We start from the raw sequence: 19,881 nt of genomic DNA, 5'->3' as shown, positions 1-19,881 counted from the left end.
TTGTATGGCAGCTATAAGCTCTACCGGCTTGATCTAAACAATTTCTTCGTAGCGTTGCTTTGGACAATATTCCATTCCAAATTTCGGGAAGATACCTCATCAAATAAAATAGTTTTCCGTACAATAAATATATTTTTATCCAACAGTTTGTATGACAGCTATATGCTATAGTCTTCCAATTTGAAAAGATTTTTCGGAGATTGCACCGTTATCTTAGAAAATAATCCACGTAAGATTTCGGGGAGATATCTCGACAATTAAAAATGTTTTTCATACAAGCACTTGAACCCGTACCTTCAGTTTGTACCGCAGCTATATGATACAGAGGTCCGATAACGATGGTTCTGACAAATTACCAGCATTTTGGGGAAAAAAGGACATGTGCAAAATTTCATATCAATATCTCTGAAACTGAGGGTTACATTGAATATTAGAAATGAACTGATTTTAATTTTTCTAATGACACACACTTTTTGAACATTTTAATTGTTCAAGCCAAAAAATTAAATACCAGCATTTATCATAAGAAATATAAACCTTTTATTTGCAATTAAATAAACCACAATTTTCAATAATATATTTTTAAATGTATTACGCATTCTTGCTTGGTGAGAATAAATATAATAAAATGATGTGACATTGCTTGGAAAATATTTGATAATTGCTAACTAAATTAATTTCTTAAAATATTTGTAAAAAATGCTAATTAATATACTACCTTAAAAGATAAGTAATTCTTGACTAATATTTTAAATAATTATATTACGCTAACTTTCATTTCATTTTCACCATTCAATACAATTTCGCTAAATGTCTTGAAAAAAAATTTAGCTAAGTTTCTATGTAAAATATTTTTTTAATATTTTTTTTTTTATTGAAGTTTCCGTGCAGTTGCGTCGCTCAGGCATGGCGCACAATCATGTCCTGTATCCATTTAGCCGTCATTTGTATATTGTGGTAAATGCCCGGCTGATGATCGACGCCACAACCAAAACCGGCACTAGTGATGCCAACCAATATGAAGCGGCCGCGTTCTTTGATAATCAGCGGGCCGCCAGAGTCACCTGTGAGGCAAAATAAAACAGTGTTGGTAAATGTTAGATAGAAAAATAGCCTAAAAGTATGCAATATATGCAAATATGTTAACTGAAAATGAAATGTTACCGTTAACAGTAAGGTTGAAGACTTAACAGTGGCTTGAAAGCTGACTAACACACATTTTTTTTCGACCAAAGGTGTAATTTATTGATGGGAGATAGTAAATAATAATAATTTCATGCGATACATAATTGAGGACTAGTTTGTTGTTAATGCTACTAAGATAAATAATTATATTTCAATTCAACCGTTCATCTACTGTCCATGAAATTCTTACCAGAATTTCAACCTTTTATTGCAACTGTTAGCAAATAGGCAAAATTGTACTGGTTTTGCATCAGTTATTAGAAATTTCTATACCCCTATTATGTATGGCGACTATAACCAAGGCGATCGTATATCGTAATTTAGAAAATGTATGCTACCGGCTTCTAATTTTGCACGCTTGCAGAAGTCCAAACGCTGAACTTACAGGAAATAGTCTAACGGTCTAATATGTTCATCAAACCTGGTTTTCAATATTGTTGTGACGTCGATTACTGAGAAATATCATATTTTGCATTTGATGAAATCCGGATCACTTTCAAGTTGATACTGGTGGCCAAACGGTTTCAGTTCTTGGGTCAGTTTGATCTAATAAGAATGTTGGCCAAGATCTTCTCGCAAAATTCGCCACAATGACGTCACAGAGATGCCCAACGCTTGAGAATGACGTGTGAGTGACCGATTTGGGTCTTTGGGCAGCAACATTCTTGACACTACGGGCACTTCATTGTCTCACTGGTACGGAAACATTTTAAACTATGCCTGTGGATTCAAATTTTTACTAGACGCTCAATTGTTTGATCTTACAACGATTATGACGACCATAAAGGACGTAGCGCCTTTAAAGTTGAGGACACTGACTCCGAATTTCGTTAGGAAATTTTTATAATTTCAACTCGTTGTTGGATCGTTTATCTTTCTATGATGAAATGGCAAACGTTGCTGAAGAGAAATGTCAAAAGGACGGGAAAAATATGGCGTCGTTTGCTGCCCTGTCGGTCGACTTTTGTAGCGTCCCTATTGAAAAACCCTTTATCAACTACGCTAGCCATGCTGAAATGCTAGACCATTTACAAAGCTGAATCGAACAGACAACTAGTATTTAAATAGCAGAAACTGGTATAAAAAATATATATATCAAATAACAAAATTTAAACCGTTATCAACTTTTTCTAAAATTAATATCCAAACATTTCCAGATCTAGCTTCGAAAAATCTGCAACTATCTGCCTACTCCACTCTGTCGTTTTCTGTATGTTTTAGAGTGTTCCAACTTACCTAAACATGCATCCTGATGTCCATCCGAGTGTCCCGCACAAAACATTTCACTATAAAGCTCCACATTGATGCGCTTACTCTCGTGCCAGCGTATGCAATCGAAGGTTGCTGAGGCAAAAAATATGTAAATAAAGAATTTTTCGATATAAAAGCTAGTTAGTAGTGACTTACTGATGATTGGCACAGTTGCCACTTGCAGCATATTAGTGCCCGTGTGACCCATACTGGCCTCTGTTTTACCCCAACCGGCGATCAAACCTTTACGGCCGATTAAAGTGATTGGGAATTGTGGCAGGCAGATAGGAAGAATGTGATCGCTGAAGAAAAAATTAAAAATGAAATAAAAAAAATATCAAATATATATTTTAAATGTTTCCACAAAATACTCTCGCATAATATTCCTTAAAAATCATTTCCTACCTAAACCCCGTCGGTATGGCCAGCTTGAGTAGCGCCACATCGAAGCGATCCGGCTGCGTCATGCGAAACTGAAAGCGCGGATGCACAATCTTCTGTATGACTTTATGCTTCTCCACCGGCAGCGGTTCGTGTATATGCCCCAAATTCTGCGTATCCAATTCGCCCAGAAAGACTGAAATGTCCGGCAGTCGCGCCTGTTGTATGCAATGTGCCGCCGTCGCGACAATGTTGTGTGAAACCAAGACACCGCCACATTGAAACTCAGCTATGCGTATATGCGCCTGCCATGGATATTCGGCGAAATTCGCCGTCCTGCCACCGATGATGCGCTTCTGTAGCGTACGTTGTGCGGCGCGTGGCAAACCGCATTCCGGCTGCAAGTGAAGACGTTAAAAGTGAGAGCAAAAGTATGAAAGCCTTCACCAACCTTTAAGAACACATCATTCTCATTGCGTCGCTTCAGCATTACGCGCTTGGGCAGCACACCACCACCAACACCACTGCTACTAGCACCTGTGGCACTGGGACCACTAGCCGCGTGGCGCTTGTAATCGTTGAGCGTGTTGCCTACGAGATTTCCAGCTGGTGCTTGATCGTTGTTTCCTTGGTATAGTCCATACTGTACCGCTACTGCTGCATTGACTACATTGTTCGCCGTGTTTGTGTTGCCACTGCCGCCAATGCAGCAGGAAAATAACCATTTGTTGGCGCCACAGCCTTTTGCGTGGCGACCGCCTTGCAACCAACAGGAGAACGACAGTTTACACGGCCAAACGCTGTTCTGATGCACACACTCGCTGGGAACGCCCAAGATGGTGTTTAAAATACCTAAAGAAAGACGGAGATTGTCGTCATATTTATGGTAATATTGTGGTGGCAAAGCAAGCAAATAAGTCTTTACATGCTGTAGGGTGAAATTTGCGCGGAAAATGCCTTATTTCTGTAGACAGAATACAAGTTATTCTTTGATTCTTGAAGGTTCTATTGCTACTTGTATTTTGAAGATATGGAAATGACTAGAAATGACATTAGAAATGTTTTCCTCTTTCTAGAACTCTATCGATATCTTTGTTGCGCCTTTTCAAACGACTAGCGCTAGAATTTGTTTTCATAATTCCCGGGCTATGGATTTTAAGTAGAGTTAATTTAGTAAAACCAGTTTGAGCTGGCTTAGCTCTTATAGAATTCTGTATTCTCTGTATACTTAGGCCAATCCAAAATTGCTACCATTTATCACATTCTACAAGCTGTTCTGTTGTTACACTTACTTCCGCTGTATCTCCTAAAACTTATTACTATTATAGGATATAGTTTATACTATACACAAGACATATTTTACAATCGATCAGCAATTTAGTGGCTTAGTATACACATGTGTTATAACCTCATTTTACAATACAAAACAAAAAAGGGGAAAGGAAATGTGCAACGTAATTCTTGTCTTTATAGTTTTTTATCTAACGAGGCTTAATGCTAATAATAACTATTTAAGAGCTCAGAAAATATCGAATCGAACAAACAACTGGTATAAATCACTTAGTGGCATACGTGTTGGTAATCATGCAGCTGCTTACTGCCTTGATAAACTTGCGTGTTCTCCGAAGTAGAAACTATAAAGCAATTTATCCCAATAATGTTTCTGCATGGACATGAAAATAGAGCTGACCAGGGTATGGGATAGTAAACGACTCTGTATACCAAATGTAAATGCTTATTACATAGAAATACTTTTTTGAAAGGGGCACAAAACATTTTGTTGATTCTGAATACATGAGAACTCTCTGCAGTAGCAAAAATGTGGTCAAAACTTCAAAACAAATCCGTAGATTTCAAAGTAATTAAAAATGTATAGCATCGTTTCGTCTAAAAAAATAATAGCTTTCAAAAATCTGATGCAAGTCAATTCGACCTGGAGACAAAAATTACTTGGAAACCAATGGGCGCAAAAGCACAGATTTTAATTAGCCAATTAATGTTTAATGTTCGGGTGTTAATTTATACTTTTGAAACTAATCGAGAGTTTCATTATCCGTCATTTAAATATTTTTATTTTGCTGTAAAATTAATTAAGATTAGTAGTTTCTTATGGGTTTTGGTCCATAAGGAGCGACGCCACAAAAAAACCTGGGTGTATTTTCTGCCATTTCTTTTAAAATAGTGTTTCTGACGTTTTTTGTTAGTCGGTTAATCACAAAATAGATTTTCAACAATACAATCATAAAAATGGTATTATCAATTTCTTCCATTTTTGAACTTGTATATGGAAATGCTTGGAATGGTATAGAGTTTTTGGACATCGGATCATTTTAGTAGCGTCATTCGATATTAAGAAATAGTTTCGACGGCGGGATTCATCCCACTTTTCCACAGCTCGTCACCGGTAATGAAGCCTTTGATGAATACATTGTTCAGCATCACTTTTACGACCTTTATCGACGTCGTTTTTACAAATGATTCAAGTCTTTTAACACGCTTCATATCCTAAAACATTATCCAATATGTGTTGAATCGACCTACATATATGAGATATTGAGATCCTCTGATACTTGCGGGTACTGATAAAGTAGACCGCCCAAAATAATTCTGCAACATTTTCAACGATTATAATGCCAAAATACGTTAGAAAACATAAAAAATAACATTCTTTATCGATTACGTGTGCGCGGGCAGCGGGTATGTACTAGTCCGGGTCATATTTGATCAGATGGTAAAAATCTTTTAATACTTTAGCTTATACTCGGAGCTAAGAATTAAGCTCAGCTCTTAATTAATTTGCACCAACCTAAGCAAAACTTAGCGAAACTACATATGTTTGATTCACTAGACCGTATAGAATCGAACAAGAAATTGGTATAGATCACATTAACTGGTCTAAACAAATCGAAAAGGAGTATTAAATAGTTATCTAATTTTAAGTTTTTCTTTTTACATGTAAAATACTGGAAATGAGAGCAGAATTTAAATATAGAGGAATATCTCCCTCTAAAATTCTAATAAAATATTTCATTTTTACATGAAAAAAAAATGTTAAAAAGGCTGTTTTTACTCGAGGATACCCATGTAACCCCTTAAGAAAAGTTGCATACTAGCCGTGATGTGATTTGACCTCTGCCCAGAATATATGAAAATTGGCGCTAACTGATGATGGGATAGATCAATAGAACTCTCTGGATGCAAGAAAGTATTGGTACAATTAAGCTTTACATCGAGACTGTTCCGAAGCGCATTGATCCTTTTTCATTGGTTCTAAAGTGTCAAAACTTAAAAAACGCTGAATGTATTTGAAGTTATTAAGAGTTTTTAAAATCCTTTGGAACAAACTAAAATTTCTTACTCAAAAAACGCACTTCAAAATGGACATATGGGAAACTCGGTTAGTATGATGCTGGACCTGCCCAAAAATTTAACCTTTAAAAGTGCTTTCTCAAGTAAATAAATAATAATTTGTATCTGACGAAAATTCTTAAACACATTAGGGTTATTGCAGCTTGTCAATCATTGTAGATTAGTTTTGAGATTCAAGTTAAATTAGTAAGAACCTTCAATCATATTAAGCGACTAATGCAAAGATACGATTTTTTCCATATTTTCACCTTGAATACAATAGCAATTTACTTAAACCTCACAAAGCTCAGTCATTACACTCAAATAATATTAATTTACTTACCCGCATCAACTAGCCTGATGACTGCGCAGTGATTCCAACACTGGCCGATGATGAGTAGCGACCATATATTCCATAGGTGCATGGCGTGTTAACGATTTCGCTTGCATGTGTGCGTATTTCTAATGTAAACGTATGTGTGTGCGTGTGTGTATGCGCTGTAAACACACTGAACATACGCGAACCCACATAAATGCTCAACACGAAATGATAGACTGCGGCATGCTCATGCAAATTGATGGCGCTACCAAAAGCAATTAAAATGGAATGATCTGCAAAAACAATAAATACATAAATAAGCGCGTGTCGGTATGTGTGTGCAGTATGCAATGAGGAAGTGCAATGTAGAAAAACTAGTAAGATTAGAGAGAATGACGGTGGCGTAAAAGGCTGTAGGAAATTAAGAGTAAAGAAGCCATAGGAAGTGCACATAGACGCACACTTTTACACAGATATGAATGGACAGGTGTGCTCGTAAGTGATATATACAAGTATAGTTATCTATAGTGTGTAAACAAACAACAACACAAACAAAAGTGTCGCACTCCATCAATTATAGCCGCACACATTGCTTGTGCCAATGAAAGCATGACCAGTTGTTGTTATCATTTTTTATACCCTGAACAAGGTATACTCGTATGAAATTTATCTAATTTAGTATATACAAGTATCTGAAAGATCACGAGAACGATCATCTGAAAGACGACGAGCCGCGTCGATTTAACACTGTCCATCTGAACGTGTATCTGTATATAAGAGAAATAGTTCCTCAATTTTTGAGATATCGAGCTGAAATTTTGTACGCGTCCTTTTCTTCCCAAGAAACTGATTATTCTTCAGGACCACCGATATCGCCAATATAGCATATATCTGCCATACAAACCGACCGTTGAAAATCAAAGCCTTGTATGAAAATTTTTTTTATGTAACAAGATATCTTCACAAAATTTTGCCAGCATTATTAACACCTAAAGCAGCGGTACAATGCTCCAAAAAGTTGTTCAGATAGGACCACTATAGCATATAGTTGCTATACGAACTGATCACTTGGAATAAAGTGCTTCTACGCAAAACTTTTGCTTTCGGCAATATATCTTATCGAAACTTGGTATGAGTTATTGCCTAAAATAATCCAAAGAAATTGTTCAGGTCGAGTACCTATAGCATATAGCTGCTATACAAACTGATCCAACAAAATTCCTGCATTCCATGCTTTTTTTGTTTAATTTTTTTATTTGCTATCTTGTTGTTATTCTCGCCTGCTCATATTTGTTCGCATTCATTGTGTCGCTTTGCGCTTCACTTGTATAAACATAAATAATAACATATGTACATATGTATGTGAGTATGTGTATGTGAATCCATTCACTGCTTTTATTATTATTATTTTGTTTGGCGAAAAATATGTCGCCGTCACGTCATCAGCTGCTCGTTGACTTTACAACTGAAAGCTCATATTATTGTCGTTGTTTTTGTTGCCTTCATTGTCGCACTGTTACCAGCTTTTGTAGCGAGAAAACACCTTCTTTGCTCTAGATTTTTACATTTTCTTCTTGTTACTTTTATTTTTTGTTATTTTCAGTTTTAGCGCTATTCACAGTTAACTGATTTATATCAACAATATTGTTGGCGCTCTTGTTATTTCTTTATATGCTTTACACCAATAAATATATATATATATAGATGTATATGAATACATTCATGTGTTCATGTTATTTACTCACGAGCATAATTTTAAGAAATTAAAGTAGCAATAATGAACGATTCGAGCTCGTTTCGAATATGAATTTTACCAGTTTAAAGTCACAGTTTTGATAACTCATTATTGTTATCATTGTTCGACTTTTAATTAAGAGATTTTAAAAAAGTTTGTAACAGTCACATCAAATTAAGTAATCAAATGAATTTCTATGAAGTGAAGCTTCCACTGCTAGAATTTCATTACTTCGAATTTGTCTTTCGAACACCGCTTCAGCGAGTATTATCTGGGAACTATCTCATTTCTTCTATTAGACAAATATTTTACAAGAAACTAAGATCCAATGGATAAAGAAAAAATAGCAGCCGTTTCTGGGAGTGTACACCAAGGCAACAACTCGAACTAACGTATGGAAAGACTTGGCGCAGTTTACGTCGACATCTTAAATTGAAAGCTTACAAAATACATCTGAAGCCGCTCCATCATCCGAGCCAAATTTTGATCCGCAATGAGGCTCATTTCTAGGTATATGGGTACATAAACAAATTTGCCGCACTTGGGACGAACAGCAACTTGAAGAGATTCAAGAACTGCCATTTCTTCCAGAAAAAACAACGGTTTGGTGTGGAATGTAGGCTGGTCGAATCAACGGTCCATATTTCTTCAAATAAACGGTGACCTTTCCATCGCAATAATCAATGGGTTTATTCAGAGAACACTTCGATGAGCAGATAATATCACCCTTAGGATCGTTCGATTGGCCACCAAGATCGTGTGATACCATACCGTTAGACTTTTATATCTGGAGATAAGTAAAGTCTGAAGCCTATGTGGACAATTCCTTTTCGATTTATGGCTTGAAGGAAAACATCACGCATGTCATTCGCCAGTTAAGAGTCGAAGTGCTCGAATGAGTCAGCGAAAATTGAACTCAACGGATAGACCATCTGAGACTAAGCCGTGGCCAACATTTGAAAGATAATATTCAAAAAATAAATGCCAAAGAATATTTTTTCGATTGATAAAAAAGATCGTCGCAAAGGGACACAAGAGATCTAGAAGCCATAGAGTAGTACGTCGAACAAAAGAATGTTCTTTCGAATGATAATAAACATTCCCATTACATTTGAAATTTCTGTGTTTTCTCGAAACGGTGTTTTCAAAGTCAATAAGGAAAATTTCTCCGAAATAGCTAAAACGATCAGCTTGAAATTTGAATAAGACCTTCGTAGATGTATTTGACGGGTAGTGATAGAAGGAAAAAGGTTTTTGATAATATCTTTGATTTTTATCTTTTTCAGAATAACTTAATATTTTTTGGGAATGACTACTATTTGAGAATCAAAATTTTGACGGGTCCTTCAATTTATAGGTTCGAATACAGGCCAAAAGTTCGTCTTTTAACAATTGGCTTGACAAACCTTACTAAGTAACAAATTTCGTCTAGTCTTATTTGAGTCAAATGTCTGTAATACATATTATTATATCAAACAATGATAAAGCTTTCATGCCAAATTTCGTGAAATCTCATCAAATAGAAAAATTTCCCATATATAATCTGAATTCTTTTTGTATAATGCTCCGATATTGGCGTTACCGAAAAATGAGCAGCTTCTCGAAGGAGTAATTCTCGTATATGCCGACTGACTGACAGACAGACAGATGGGCATGACTTTATCTACTCATTTTGTCTCGCTAATATGTTTATTTTATAGGGTTTCCGATGTTTTCTTCTGTGTTACTAACATCATGGTAAACTTAATCTACCCTATTCAGGGTATAAATAATTAAAGTTAATCATATATTGTCGTATCTAATAACGCTGAACAAATAACTCCTCACTAATGTCAATATCGTGCTCACATATTAACAATTAACTAAGATGCATCACTTACAGCAACTGGATGCAATTAGTGGTTTGCGCAGGGCGCCAATATAAAAGAATCTCCCACACCAAAGTAAATTTAGTATTACTAAGCTTTTCAAACGGAATTTCTATTTACTTTTGATTTCTAAAATGGGCAACAAGATCTGCTTTATTTTACTAATAATTTGTTCATACTTGACAGCTATGGCGATAGCACGACCACAGGATTCGGGTGAGTGTCGAAGACTACATATCAATTTGCGTAGATTTATATAAATGTTTATGTGTTTAAAGGCACTTCATGCGGCCCAAATGCACAGTTCACCACTTGCGGCACCGCTTGTCCGGTTAAATGCAGTGATAATCCCTTGTTGGGCACAATTTGCACGGCACAGTGCGTCGTCGGCTGCCAATGCAATTTCGGATATCTGCTGAACGATGCTGGCGAATGTGTGACATTAACTCAATGTTAACCGAAATTTGGTTGTGTTAGTTACGCGAAAATTGTGTTTAAAAAATACTATATTCATGGTATATAATTTTTTCTTAAAGATATTGCATATGACTTCATATTTCAAATAAACAAATGAAAAACGAAGTAAGTTGCCTAACTCAACTACAGATTGAAGCGACCACCGATCCTGATTTTCATAAGAAAATATTGTTCAGCTATTAATTTCAATTTTTCTCGAAAAGGTATCTATGTACGTTAAAAAAAATTAACGCATTTGAAGCGATGATAACCTGCAAGTCATGTTTGAAAGGCCATTATATCCTCAAAAAGTCAAAGATTCGTGTGATCTTTGAGCAGAGAGAATCATTGGTTCATATTTCTTCAAAAATAAAGCCCTTCAATGGGTAGGCTCTACAAGGATTAATGAATTACCTTCCTGAATTGATAGATGTTGTTGTGGAGGACCTTTGGTTCCAACAAGAAGGCGTTTGTAAGGTGATAATCGAAGAAGAAAGCTTTTTTTGGGAAGGCACCATTTTGTTAAAAATCAGAATTTTCCTTTGGAAGTCTTCCAACAGAAGAGAATACCTTTCAATGATAAAAATCGCGAGACAAAAATATTCACGGTTTTAGTAATTCGCAGATAAATTTCGTCTACGTGTGAAAAAACTCATTTTAAGGGAATCGGTGTGTATAAACTGAGATAGTTGCATTTGCAGTCGTCTATTAAGCACAGTACATGAGTACTTATTTACAGTCGCTTCATAAATTGGAAAGAACTATAACTAAGTGACAACTAAAAAATAACCTAAAAACAACTAATGTCAGCTCGAATAACTTCTCGCTAATGTTAATACCGTGCTCACACATATACTCTTAATTAAGAAACACGAATTGCGCATCTTTTGAAACAACTCGATGCAATTCTTAGTTCTAAAGAGCACTGATATAAAAAAGGCCCTAACCGCCGCTTGTAATGCAGTATTTCTATTCTTTTCAAACGTAATTTCTATTTACTTCTGACTTCTAAGATGGGCAACAATATCTCTTTTATTTTAATCATGATTTTTGCATCCTTTACGGCCATGGCAGTAGCACGACCGCAGGATGCGGGTGAGTGTCGGAAACTACATATCAGTTTGCGTAGATTTATATACACATTTATGTGTTTTCAGGCATTTCGTGCGGTCCAAATGCAGAATTCACTACATGCGGCGCCTTTTGCCCGCCCACATGCTATATTAGTCCGTTTCCAATTCGCGCAGTTTGCCTGCAAGAATGCCGCGTCGGCTGCCAGTGCAATTCAGGATATGTGCTGAACAATGCTGGCCAATGTGTGTTGAGCAGTGAATGTTAATCGAAATTTAGTTTTTTTTTAATACAGCTGTTCTTTCGACTTCCAAAACCAATGGTTTCGCTTGCAGCTGTACGTAAGGAACTTTAAATGCTGTCAGTTCTCTTATACCGAGTTTCTTATGAGTACACTCAGGGATCAGGAGTGCAAGTTGAGTAAAAAACTGTTTAGCTATCTGTTGTGATTGTAGCTGCTCGACGTTGTTTCTTCCCTGTTCCCAGTTAAATTACTGCAAGTTCAATGTCATGAAAGTATTATTATTCGTATATTTACAATAAAAATTAAAAAACACTTTTGTTATTTTACTTTGAAAACAAAATATATAATTGTAGAAACAATTAAAGAATTCAAAATAATTTTTATATCCATTGACAAGACTATCTTGGGAAATGGGAAATGTAGATCACAGAAGAGGGCAAAAACCTTCCTAAACCAAAACTTCTCCACCTGGTGACGCTCTAGTTACTGAAATTTCTTTATCATCTCCGTTTATCATTCCAATAGTATTTGAATATATCCGGCTTATCTGAATGAGACAAGCTTTCATCAAACAACAAATTCGAGCATTTTGGCAGATCTAAGAAAATTTGTTGAATCAAGGTTATACGTTACTGTATTTTCAGTAAAAAAAATTCAAATTTACACTTTTTTCTAAAAAAAATTCACATAGAGTTCAATTCTTATTAAATGAATTTAAGCAAACTGTCACTTCTCTCACTCATCTCTCAAAAGAGAAGCATTTATGTTCACACATCATTATTTACCGTTATATTTAAGCTATTAAACTATATACCAAATGTTATTTTTAAGAAATCACTCTTAAAGTAATGCCGCAGTTTTTATTTTAGTTAATAGTGAGTTTAAGGAAATTGCCACTTATGTACAACCAATCCCTTGAAATGAGTCTTCTTGCAAAGATATTATTTTAACGGAACTCTTGTTTTCCGAATATATTACTGAACATTGATTCTAACTATTTTGATTTCTTCGAGAGTTTATTTTGAAAATTTATTAAGTATTCGGAAAGCGTCCTACAATCCTCCATCTTTTAGAATCTAGATTGACTTATGCAGACATATTCGCGACTTTTGTAATTTTTTATTCCAAGAGATTTCATAATCGATTTCTTAAGAACAAGTTTGAATTCCTGAAGTAGCCGATCTCTAGGGGGAAATTTCCGGTCTCAAGGTGAAAAAAACGAACCAATTATTCCCTCTACCCATAAAGCACACCAAACAGTGCCTTTTCGAGAATGTAACGGCATCTTAGCAATAGCTTCCAAGTTATCATCACTCCCAATATGACAATTCTGTTTATTACAGTACCCAGTCAACCAAAGGTCCTCATGGCTACACAAAATTTTGTTTTAAAAATCGCAATCGCTAGCCAACTCGTTTCAGGCTCATACACCGAACATACGACATGTTTTATGGTCGTTCGGAAAACATAGCAGTAAAGGAATTATTGAATTAAAATTTGAATAATTTTTCTATTATTTTGAAATACTGAAAAACTGAATGGCTTTCGGAGAGTTTAGAGAGGATTTGTGTGAAACACTCATTAACTATTTGGGAAATTAGACTATTAGAGCGAAACTAGTCTGAAATCTCATGTACTCTACTACCAAGAAAAGATTTGAGGCAAAACTTCGACATTTCTGTTTTCATAAATCATTAAATTCGCTTCAAAAGCACGTCATTGAAGTGTGGTTTGTCAATTTTATTAGGTGTTAATTTTTTTTATTTGAAATAAGGAGTTATACACATCCATCCAAAACCACCCTTTATAATTAAAATGATAAAATATGAAAATCTTCTTTTTCAACATAACTTTACAGATAGCGCTGTATGTTATTGTATCTAAGAATCTAAATTTTGATTAACATTCACTCCTCCTCACACATTGGCCAGCATCGTTCAGCACATATCCGGAATTGCACTGGCAACCGGGGACGCATACTGCTATGCAAGCTGTGGACTCCGCAGGATTATCACTGCATCTGGGCGGACAAGCGGTGCCGCATGAGGTATACTGTGCATTTGGGCCGCATGAAGCGCCTGAAAGCACATAAATATGTATTTAATTTTACATAGAGTGATATAATATTCCGACACTCACCCGAATCCTGCGGTCGTGCTAGTGCCATAGCCATAAAGGATGCAAAAATCATGAGGAAAACAAAGCAGATCTTGTTGTTCATTTTAGAAATCAGAAGTATATAGAAATCCCGTTTGAAAAGCGGTGTAATACTACATTGCTTGTGGCGGTTAGAGCCTCTTTTATATCTGAATTGCATCGAGTTGTTGCAAGTAATGCGCAATTTATGTAAACATAAAAATTAAGTGTTTATGTGTGAGCACAGTATTGACATTTGTGAGAAGTTATTCGTTCTGGCCTGTTCGATACGGCCATATATGATTAACTTTTATTCGGTTTGTGATTTAGTTGTCATTTAGTGTAGCTTTTGTCAATTTATGAAGCGACTGTATATACATAAGTACTCATGCACTCGCTTAATAAATTTAGTACTTATCAGAAAAAACAAATACTTTCGCTCTTTATATGTTTAAATACAATATTTAATGATGGATTGCACAATAATTTATTCGTGGCTTGCTTTTATAAAGACTAAACAATTTCATAGCAATCTCAATTCGATTTTCTCACTAATTTGAGCACCTTTGGGTATATTAGTTAAATAGGTTAAAATTCTCCCCATTCAATTTATGAAATACTGATTAATTTATACACCGTCTAATTGAATTAGCATTATTATTCACAGTTCTCTACTGATTTAATTAATCAATTCTGTTTAAACGTATCACATACAATTTGGAATATTATTAAGTAGGGTATAATCTAGATAATTATTTTAATGCCAATGATTACATGACTATAATTTACGGTGTGGTAGATATCTGGTTAGACTAGCTCTTTTTCAAAAATACTCTCAGCCGAACGATTTCGATTGCTATAATTATTTAAGCTTAGAATTTTTAATTTTCTTAAATATCGGACTTAAAGTTAAGCAGAATGTATCACAAAATGGAATTTTTGTGAGTTTTCTTAGCTTAGAGAAAGGCTGAAATTTATATATGCATATCAAATCACTAGACTCTTCTCGCACGTAGACGAACTTGGTACTAAGTAAGATTTGTCAGCTAATTTTTAAAACTAAAAAAATGTTAACCTATTTGACTAATTAACCTAATGATGTTCAAATTAGTGAGAAAATCGAATTGAGATTGCTTTGAAATTGTTTAGTCTTTATAAAAGCAAGCCACGAATAAATTATTGTGCCAACCTTCATTGAATATTGTACTTAAACATATAAAGAGCGAAAGTTATTGTTTCTCCGATAAGTATTCAATTTATTAAGCGAGTGCATGAGTACTTACATATATACAGTCGCTTCATAAATTGACAAAAGCTACACTAAATGACAACTAAATCACAAACCAAATAAAAGTTAATCATATATGGCCGTATCGAACAGGCCAGAACGAATAACTTCTCACAAATGTCAATACTGCGCTCACACATAAAGTCTTAATTAAAATATTTACATAAATTGCGCATTACTTGCAACAACTCGATGCAATTCAGATATAAAAGAGGCTCTAACCGCCACAAGCAATGTAGTATTACACCGCTTTTCAAACGTAATTCCAATTTACTTCTGATTTCTAAAATGGACAACAAGATCTGCTTTATTTTCCTCATGATTTTTGCATCCTTTGCTGTTATGGCAGTAGCACGACCGCAGGATTTGGGTGAGTATCGGAATATTATATCACTCTATGTAAAATTAAATACATATTTATGTGCTTTCAGGCGCTTCATGCGGCCCAAATGCACAGTATACCTCATGCGGCACCGCTTGTCCGCCCAGATGCAGTGATAATCCTGCGGAGTCCACAGCTTGCATAGCAGTATGCGTCGCCGGCTGCCAGTGCAATTCCGGATATGTACTGAACGATGCTGGTCAATGTGTGACGAGCAATGAATGTTAATCAAAATTTTGTTTTTTAAATACAATAACATACAGTGCTATCTGTAAAGTTATGTTGAAAAAGAAGATTTTCATGTTTTATCATTTCAATTATAAAGGGTGTTTTAAGAGGCATATATCATAACTTCTTACATCAAAAAAACAAAAATTAACACCTAATAAAATTGACAAACCAACTTCAATGACGTGCTTTTGAATCGAATTTAATCATTTATGAAAACAGAAGTGTCGAAGTTTTGCCTCAAATCTTTTCTTGGTAGTAGAGTACATGAGATTTCAGACTAGTTTCGCTCTAATGATCTAACTTCCCAAATAGTTAATGAGTGTTTCACACAAATCCTCTCTAAACTCTCCAAAAACCATTCAGTTTTTCAGTATCACAAAATAAAAGAAAAATTATTCAAATGTTAATTCAATAATTCCTTTACTGCTATGTTTTCCCAACGACCATTAAACATGTCGTATGTTCGGTGTATGAGCCTGAAACGAGTTGGCCAGCGATTGCGATTTTTAAAACAAAATTTTGTGTAGCCATGAGGACCTTTGGTTGACTGGGTACTGTAATAAACAGAATTGTCAAATTGGGATTGCAAAAATGAAGCCGGCGATAAAGTTACAGTCAATTGGAAAGCTATAAAGCCACGATTTGGTTTCAACAAGACGGCGCTTGCAGGTAATGATCGAAAGGTGTTGGTTTTGATAATAATCTACATTTTTTAAGCTACTCTGAAGTGTAAATTTTTCATAAATAACAACTATTTTGGAGAAAGCCGCCCGTTTGTCACTAATGAAAATTTTGACTAGTCTTTCGAACATTACTTATATTTTTTCGCCATTTATTGACTTAAAAAAATAAGTTGTAATGAAAAGAAAAAAATCCTGCTTTCAATAACTAAGCAATGTTATTTGAAAGATGTGTGCAAAATCGATCCCTAACTTTTCGAGAAATCGTGTCGACCGACTTCAAAAATGGAACTGCGGTGCGCTACTCCGTCGTCGCCTGATGAGCGGAAGTACCAAAGGGTCTAGCGCTAAGAATTTTACTCAGATCGATTTTAAATTATGGGACAATATTTCAAACTATTCAATAAGACAAAAAGAAATCGATTTTTTGAAATTTTCAAACCCGCCTAACCTTATCAATAGTAATAGCTTTTTTGGAATTTTAGATAATTTGAGATTCTTCTAGAGTTCGGCTACGGAATCAAGGTAAACCAAAATTTTTGGGAATTAATCGTCGATTATTGAAGTAGATTAAATTTTGTAAATGCGCATTATTCCTTCTTTCGTTAAATAAAATGTCTCTTCAAAACAAATTCACATTCTAGAAATGTCTTTGAAAGATGGACGATATTCAGGCGCTTTCCGAATGCATTGTTACATTTCAATATCAACTCTCAAAGAAATCAAAACAATTATTTTCAATGTTTCCGCGACAGTAATTGCAGAGAACGTATATAATAGAAATACGTTTTGTGGTAATTGCTTTGGGAACGCAAGTGTTTTAGCAAGACCGATTAAAAAAATTAAATTTGGGAAAGTTGAAAAAAAATTACAGCTGTTCAAAAATGAGTGAAAATAATGCAGAAATCCGCTATATTTTGAATTTTTTGTATAAAAAAGGGAAGAATGCCATGCAAGCCACCAATGAAATTTGTGAAGTTCACGGAGGCGATGCTGTATCAGTTCGTGTAACACAACAATGGTTCGCTCGCTTCTGTTCTGGAAATTTTGAAATATCGATTTACAGTGATAAAAGTTTTACACTGATGGAATAATGTCTCTAGCGGAAAAATAGCAAAAAGAGGTCTACCAAAATGGTACATATTTGCAATCTACTATATTTTATGAGACAATGTTAAAACAATGGATCGCTCGTTGCCTCTGTGCTTTCAAGTGTACCTGTCCAACAGTCTTAAACGGACATATTAAAAAATTGGCTAATTAATTAAAAGATAAAATGTTAACTTAGGTTGCACGGAAGCTTTTAGTAATACCCTTTACAAATACAAAAGATTCCTTACAGATATTTGATTCTGTTATTAGTTATCCAAACTGAACAATTTATTCGAAAATTGAACTATTGCCTTAGATAATAATCCATGCCAAATTCTGTGAAATCTCGTCAAATAGAAAACTTTCACACATATAATCTTAATTCATTTTCTATAATGGTACTGACAAATGGGCAGCTTCTTGAAGTACTAGTTCTCGTATTTGCGAACTGACTGACACACAGATGGACATGACTTAATCTACTCAGTTTGTCTCGCTATGACATTTATTTTATAAGGTTTCCGATGTTTCCTTCTGTGTGTTCAAACATCATGGCAAACTTCATCTACCCTATTCAGGGTATAAATAATTAAAGGTAATCATGCATTGTCGTATCTAATAACGCTGAACAAATAACTCCTCACAAATGTCAATATCGTGCTCACATATTAACAATTAATTAAGATGCATCACATACAGCAACTGGATGCAATTAGGGCGCCAATATAAAAGAGCCACCTCACCACCGCAGTAAAAGTAGTATTACTTAGCTTTTCGAACGTGATTTCTATTTACTTCTGACCTCTAATATGCGCAACAATATCTGCTTTATTTTCCTCATAATTTGTGCATCCTTTGTGGCTATGTCAATAGCACAACCAGAGGGTCCAGGTGAGTGTCGGATAGTTATATCACTCTGTGTAGAATTAAATACATATTTGTGTGCTTTCAGGCATTGCTTGCGGCCCAAATGCACAGTATACCCCATGCGGCATCGATTGTCGGCCCAAATGCAGTGATGATCCTAATCCTTCGGAGCCTACACCTTGCTCAGCAGTATGCGTCGCCGGCTGCCAGTGCAATTCCGGATATTTGCTGAACGATTTTGGCGAATGCGTGACGAGAAGTGAATGTTAATCAAAGTGAAAGACGCGGCGCTATCCTTATCATCTTTTTCTGGAGACATTCTGTGATTATTATTTGAAATAAACAAATGAAGTTGTCAAACTAAAAGTTAACTTCGCTGGTTTTAGAATAGATTTTTACCATTTAGAAAAAAGGAGAATAGGAGGTTTTGTCTCATAATTTTTCGTAATTGTGGTATACATCTAGAGACTCCAAAAAGAAGTTACATAGCGATGTTCTATTTTCTGAATTAGTCCAAGAATATTTCTAACAAGTCCTTTTTAAAATTACTAAACAACAGTTATACAGTATATCGTCCCGATATGTTATGTATATGGCTATTAAATTTATAAAGGTAATTATTTATTAAATGTAGCAAGTTTGCTAGTGCACCTTCCTATCTTCAAGTTAGTTTTTTAAAGATATTTACTGGTTTCCAGAAACACAAATTTTTTCATCAATGAATTTTTTTAACTAAGCCTTCTTAGCTTATTCGCAAAGGACTACCTGTTTCATGAAAGTAATTACTCTAAATTTTTGAGTTTTTAGGGCACCCGGCAAAGTATAGGTTAAATTGTGGATTCTAATAGGAATCTCACTCGGACAGCTTATAACACTCATCCGTTACCCAGTACTTTTATAAAATTGATCATAGAAGTCCTTATTTAGTAAATCCAAAAAGAGCTTCGAACCCATCAAGAATGAGTGAGATGGCCAATATCAGTTTCGGCTATGCCACCTGATTCGCTGAATGCACGACTATTGAGGTATTTCGGTTTCAGTCTTGCAAGGGCTGAACAATTGAGGAAAAAGTGTCTATGAAGAACTTTACTATGGACAAGTTGTTCAGAAGATCTCCTGTGTTCTACAGTTTGCCAGCTCAATGCTAACCTCCCTAAAAGAAGCTGCATTCCGAAGCAGTAAGTCTAAGGATACTTTAATCGCAGTCACTTCTGCCTAAAATCACTACAATGATGCGGTAGATTAAAGCTAAGTTTGAGGTAGAGCTGCTAACAGAAGACTTCCCCACCAACTTTCCGTCCTAGCTCCGAAAAGCTGAATGCGCATCTTCTCCAGCGACTTCTCCCC

General features: G+C 35.3%; 5 protein-coding genes across 5 annotated transcripts; 3 read left to right on the top strand and 2 right to left on the bottom strand.

Moving 5' to 3' along the window:
• Positions 1-707: 707 nt before the first annotated feature.
• On the bottom strand, positions 708-6,685 carry LOC126754984 (serine proteinase stubble). The gene is made up of 6 exons (XM_050467224.1): positions 6,509-6,685; positions 3,269-3,669; positions 2,842-3,215; positions 2,593-2,738; positions 2,422-2,529; positions 708-1,064 (listed from the first exon to the last, which is right to left on the bottom strand). The coding sequence occupies exons 1-6, from the start codon at positions 6,588-6,590 to the stop codon at positions 901-903; spliced, it is 1,275 nt and encodes a 424-aa protein (XP_050323181.1). The 5' UTR covers positions 6,591-6,685; the 3' UTR covers positions 708-900.
• A 3,468-nt stretch (positions 6,686-10,153) lies between these two features.
• LOC126754433 (uncharacterized) lies at positions 10,154-18,905 on the top strand. The gene is made up of 6 exons (XM_050466384.1): positions 10,154-10,303; positions 10,366-10,541; positions 11,557-11,638; positions 13,790-13,905; positions 18,438-18,558; positions 18,620-18,905. The coding sequence occupies exons 1-6, from the start codon at positions 10,222-10,224 to the stop codon at positions 18,802-18,804; spliced, it is 762 nt and encodes a 253-aa protein (XP_050322341.1). The 5' UTR covers positions 10,154-10,221; the 3' UTR covers positions 18,805-18,905.
• LOC126754988 (chymotrypsin inhibitor) lies at positions 11,401-11,894 on the top strand. The gene is made up of 2 exons (XM_050467228.1): positions 11,401-11,638; positions 11,701-11,894. The coding sequence occupies exons 1-2, from the start codon at positions 11,557-11,559 to the stop codon at positions 11,880-11,882; spliced, it is 264 nt and encodes an 87-aa protein (XP_050323185.1). The 5' UTR covers positions 11,401-11,556; the 3' UTR covers positions 11,883-11,894.
• On the bottom strand, positions 13,578-14,152 carry LOC126754986 (chymotrypsin inhibitor). Its single transcript, XM_050467226.1, has 2 exons — positions 13,998-14,152; positions 13,578-13,936 (listed from the first exon to the last, which is right to left on the bottom strand). Exons 1-2 carry the CDS (start codon positions 14,077-14,079, stop codon positions 13,758-13,760), a joined length of 261 nt encoding a protein of 86 aa, XP_050323183.1. The 5' UTR covers positions 14,080-14,152; the 3' UTR covers positions 13,578-13,757.
• On the top strand, positions 15,479-15,957 carry LOC126754987 (chymotrypsin inhibitor). Its single transcript, XM_050467227.1, has 2 exons — positions 15,479-15,652; positions 15,714-15,957. Exons 1-2 carry the CDS (start codon positions 15,571-15,573, stop codon positions 15,890-15,892), a joined length of 261 nt encoding a protein of 86 aa, XP_050323184.1. The 5' UTR covers positions 15,479-15,570; the 3' UTR covers positions 15,893-15,957.
• Positions 18,906-19,881: the final 976 nt, after the last annotated feature.

The sequence above is a fragment of the Bactrocera neohumeralis genome, chromosome 4 (assembly GCF_024586455.1).
Source record: "Bactrocera neohumeralis isolate Rockhampton chromosome 4, APGP_CSIRO_Bneo_wtdbg2-racon-allhic-juicebox.fasta_v2, whole genome shotgun sequence".
Lineage (NCBI taxonomy): Eukaryota > Metazoa > Arthropoda > Insecta > Diptera > Tephritidae > Bactrocera > Bactrocera neohumeralis.
Note: the sequence above shows the minus strand (reverse complement) of the source record. Positions and strands in the feature narration are given on the sequence as shown.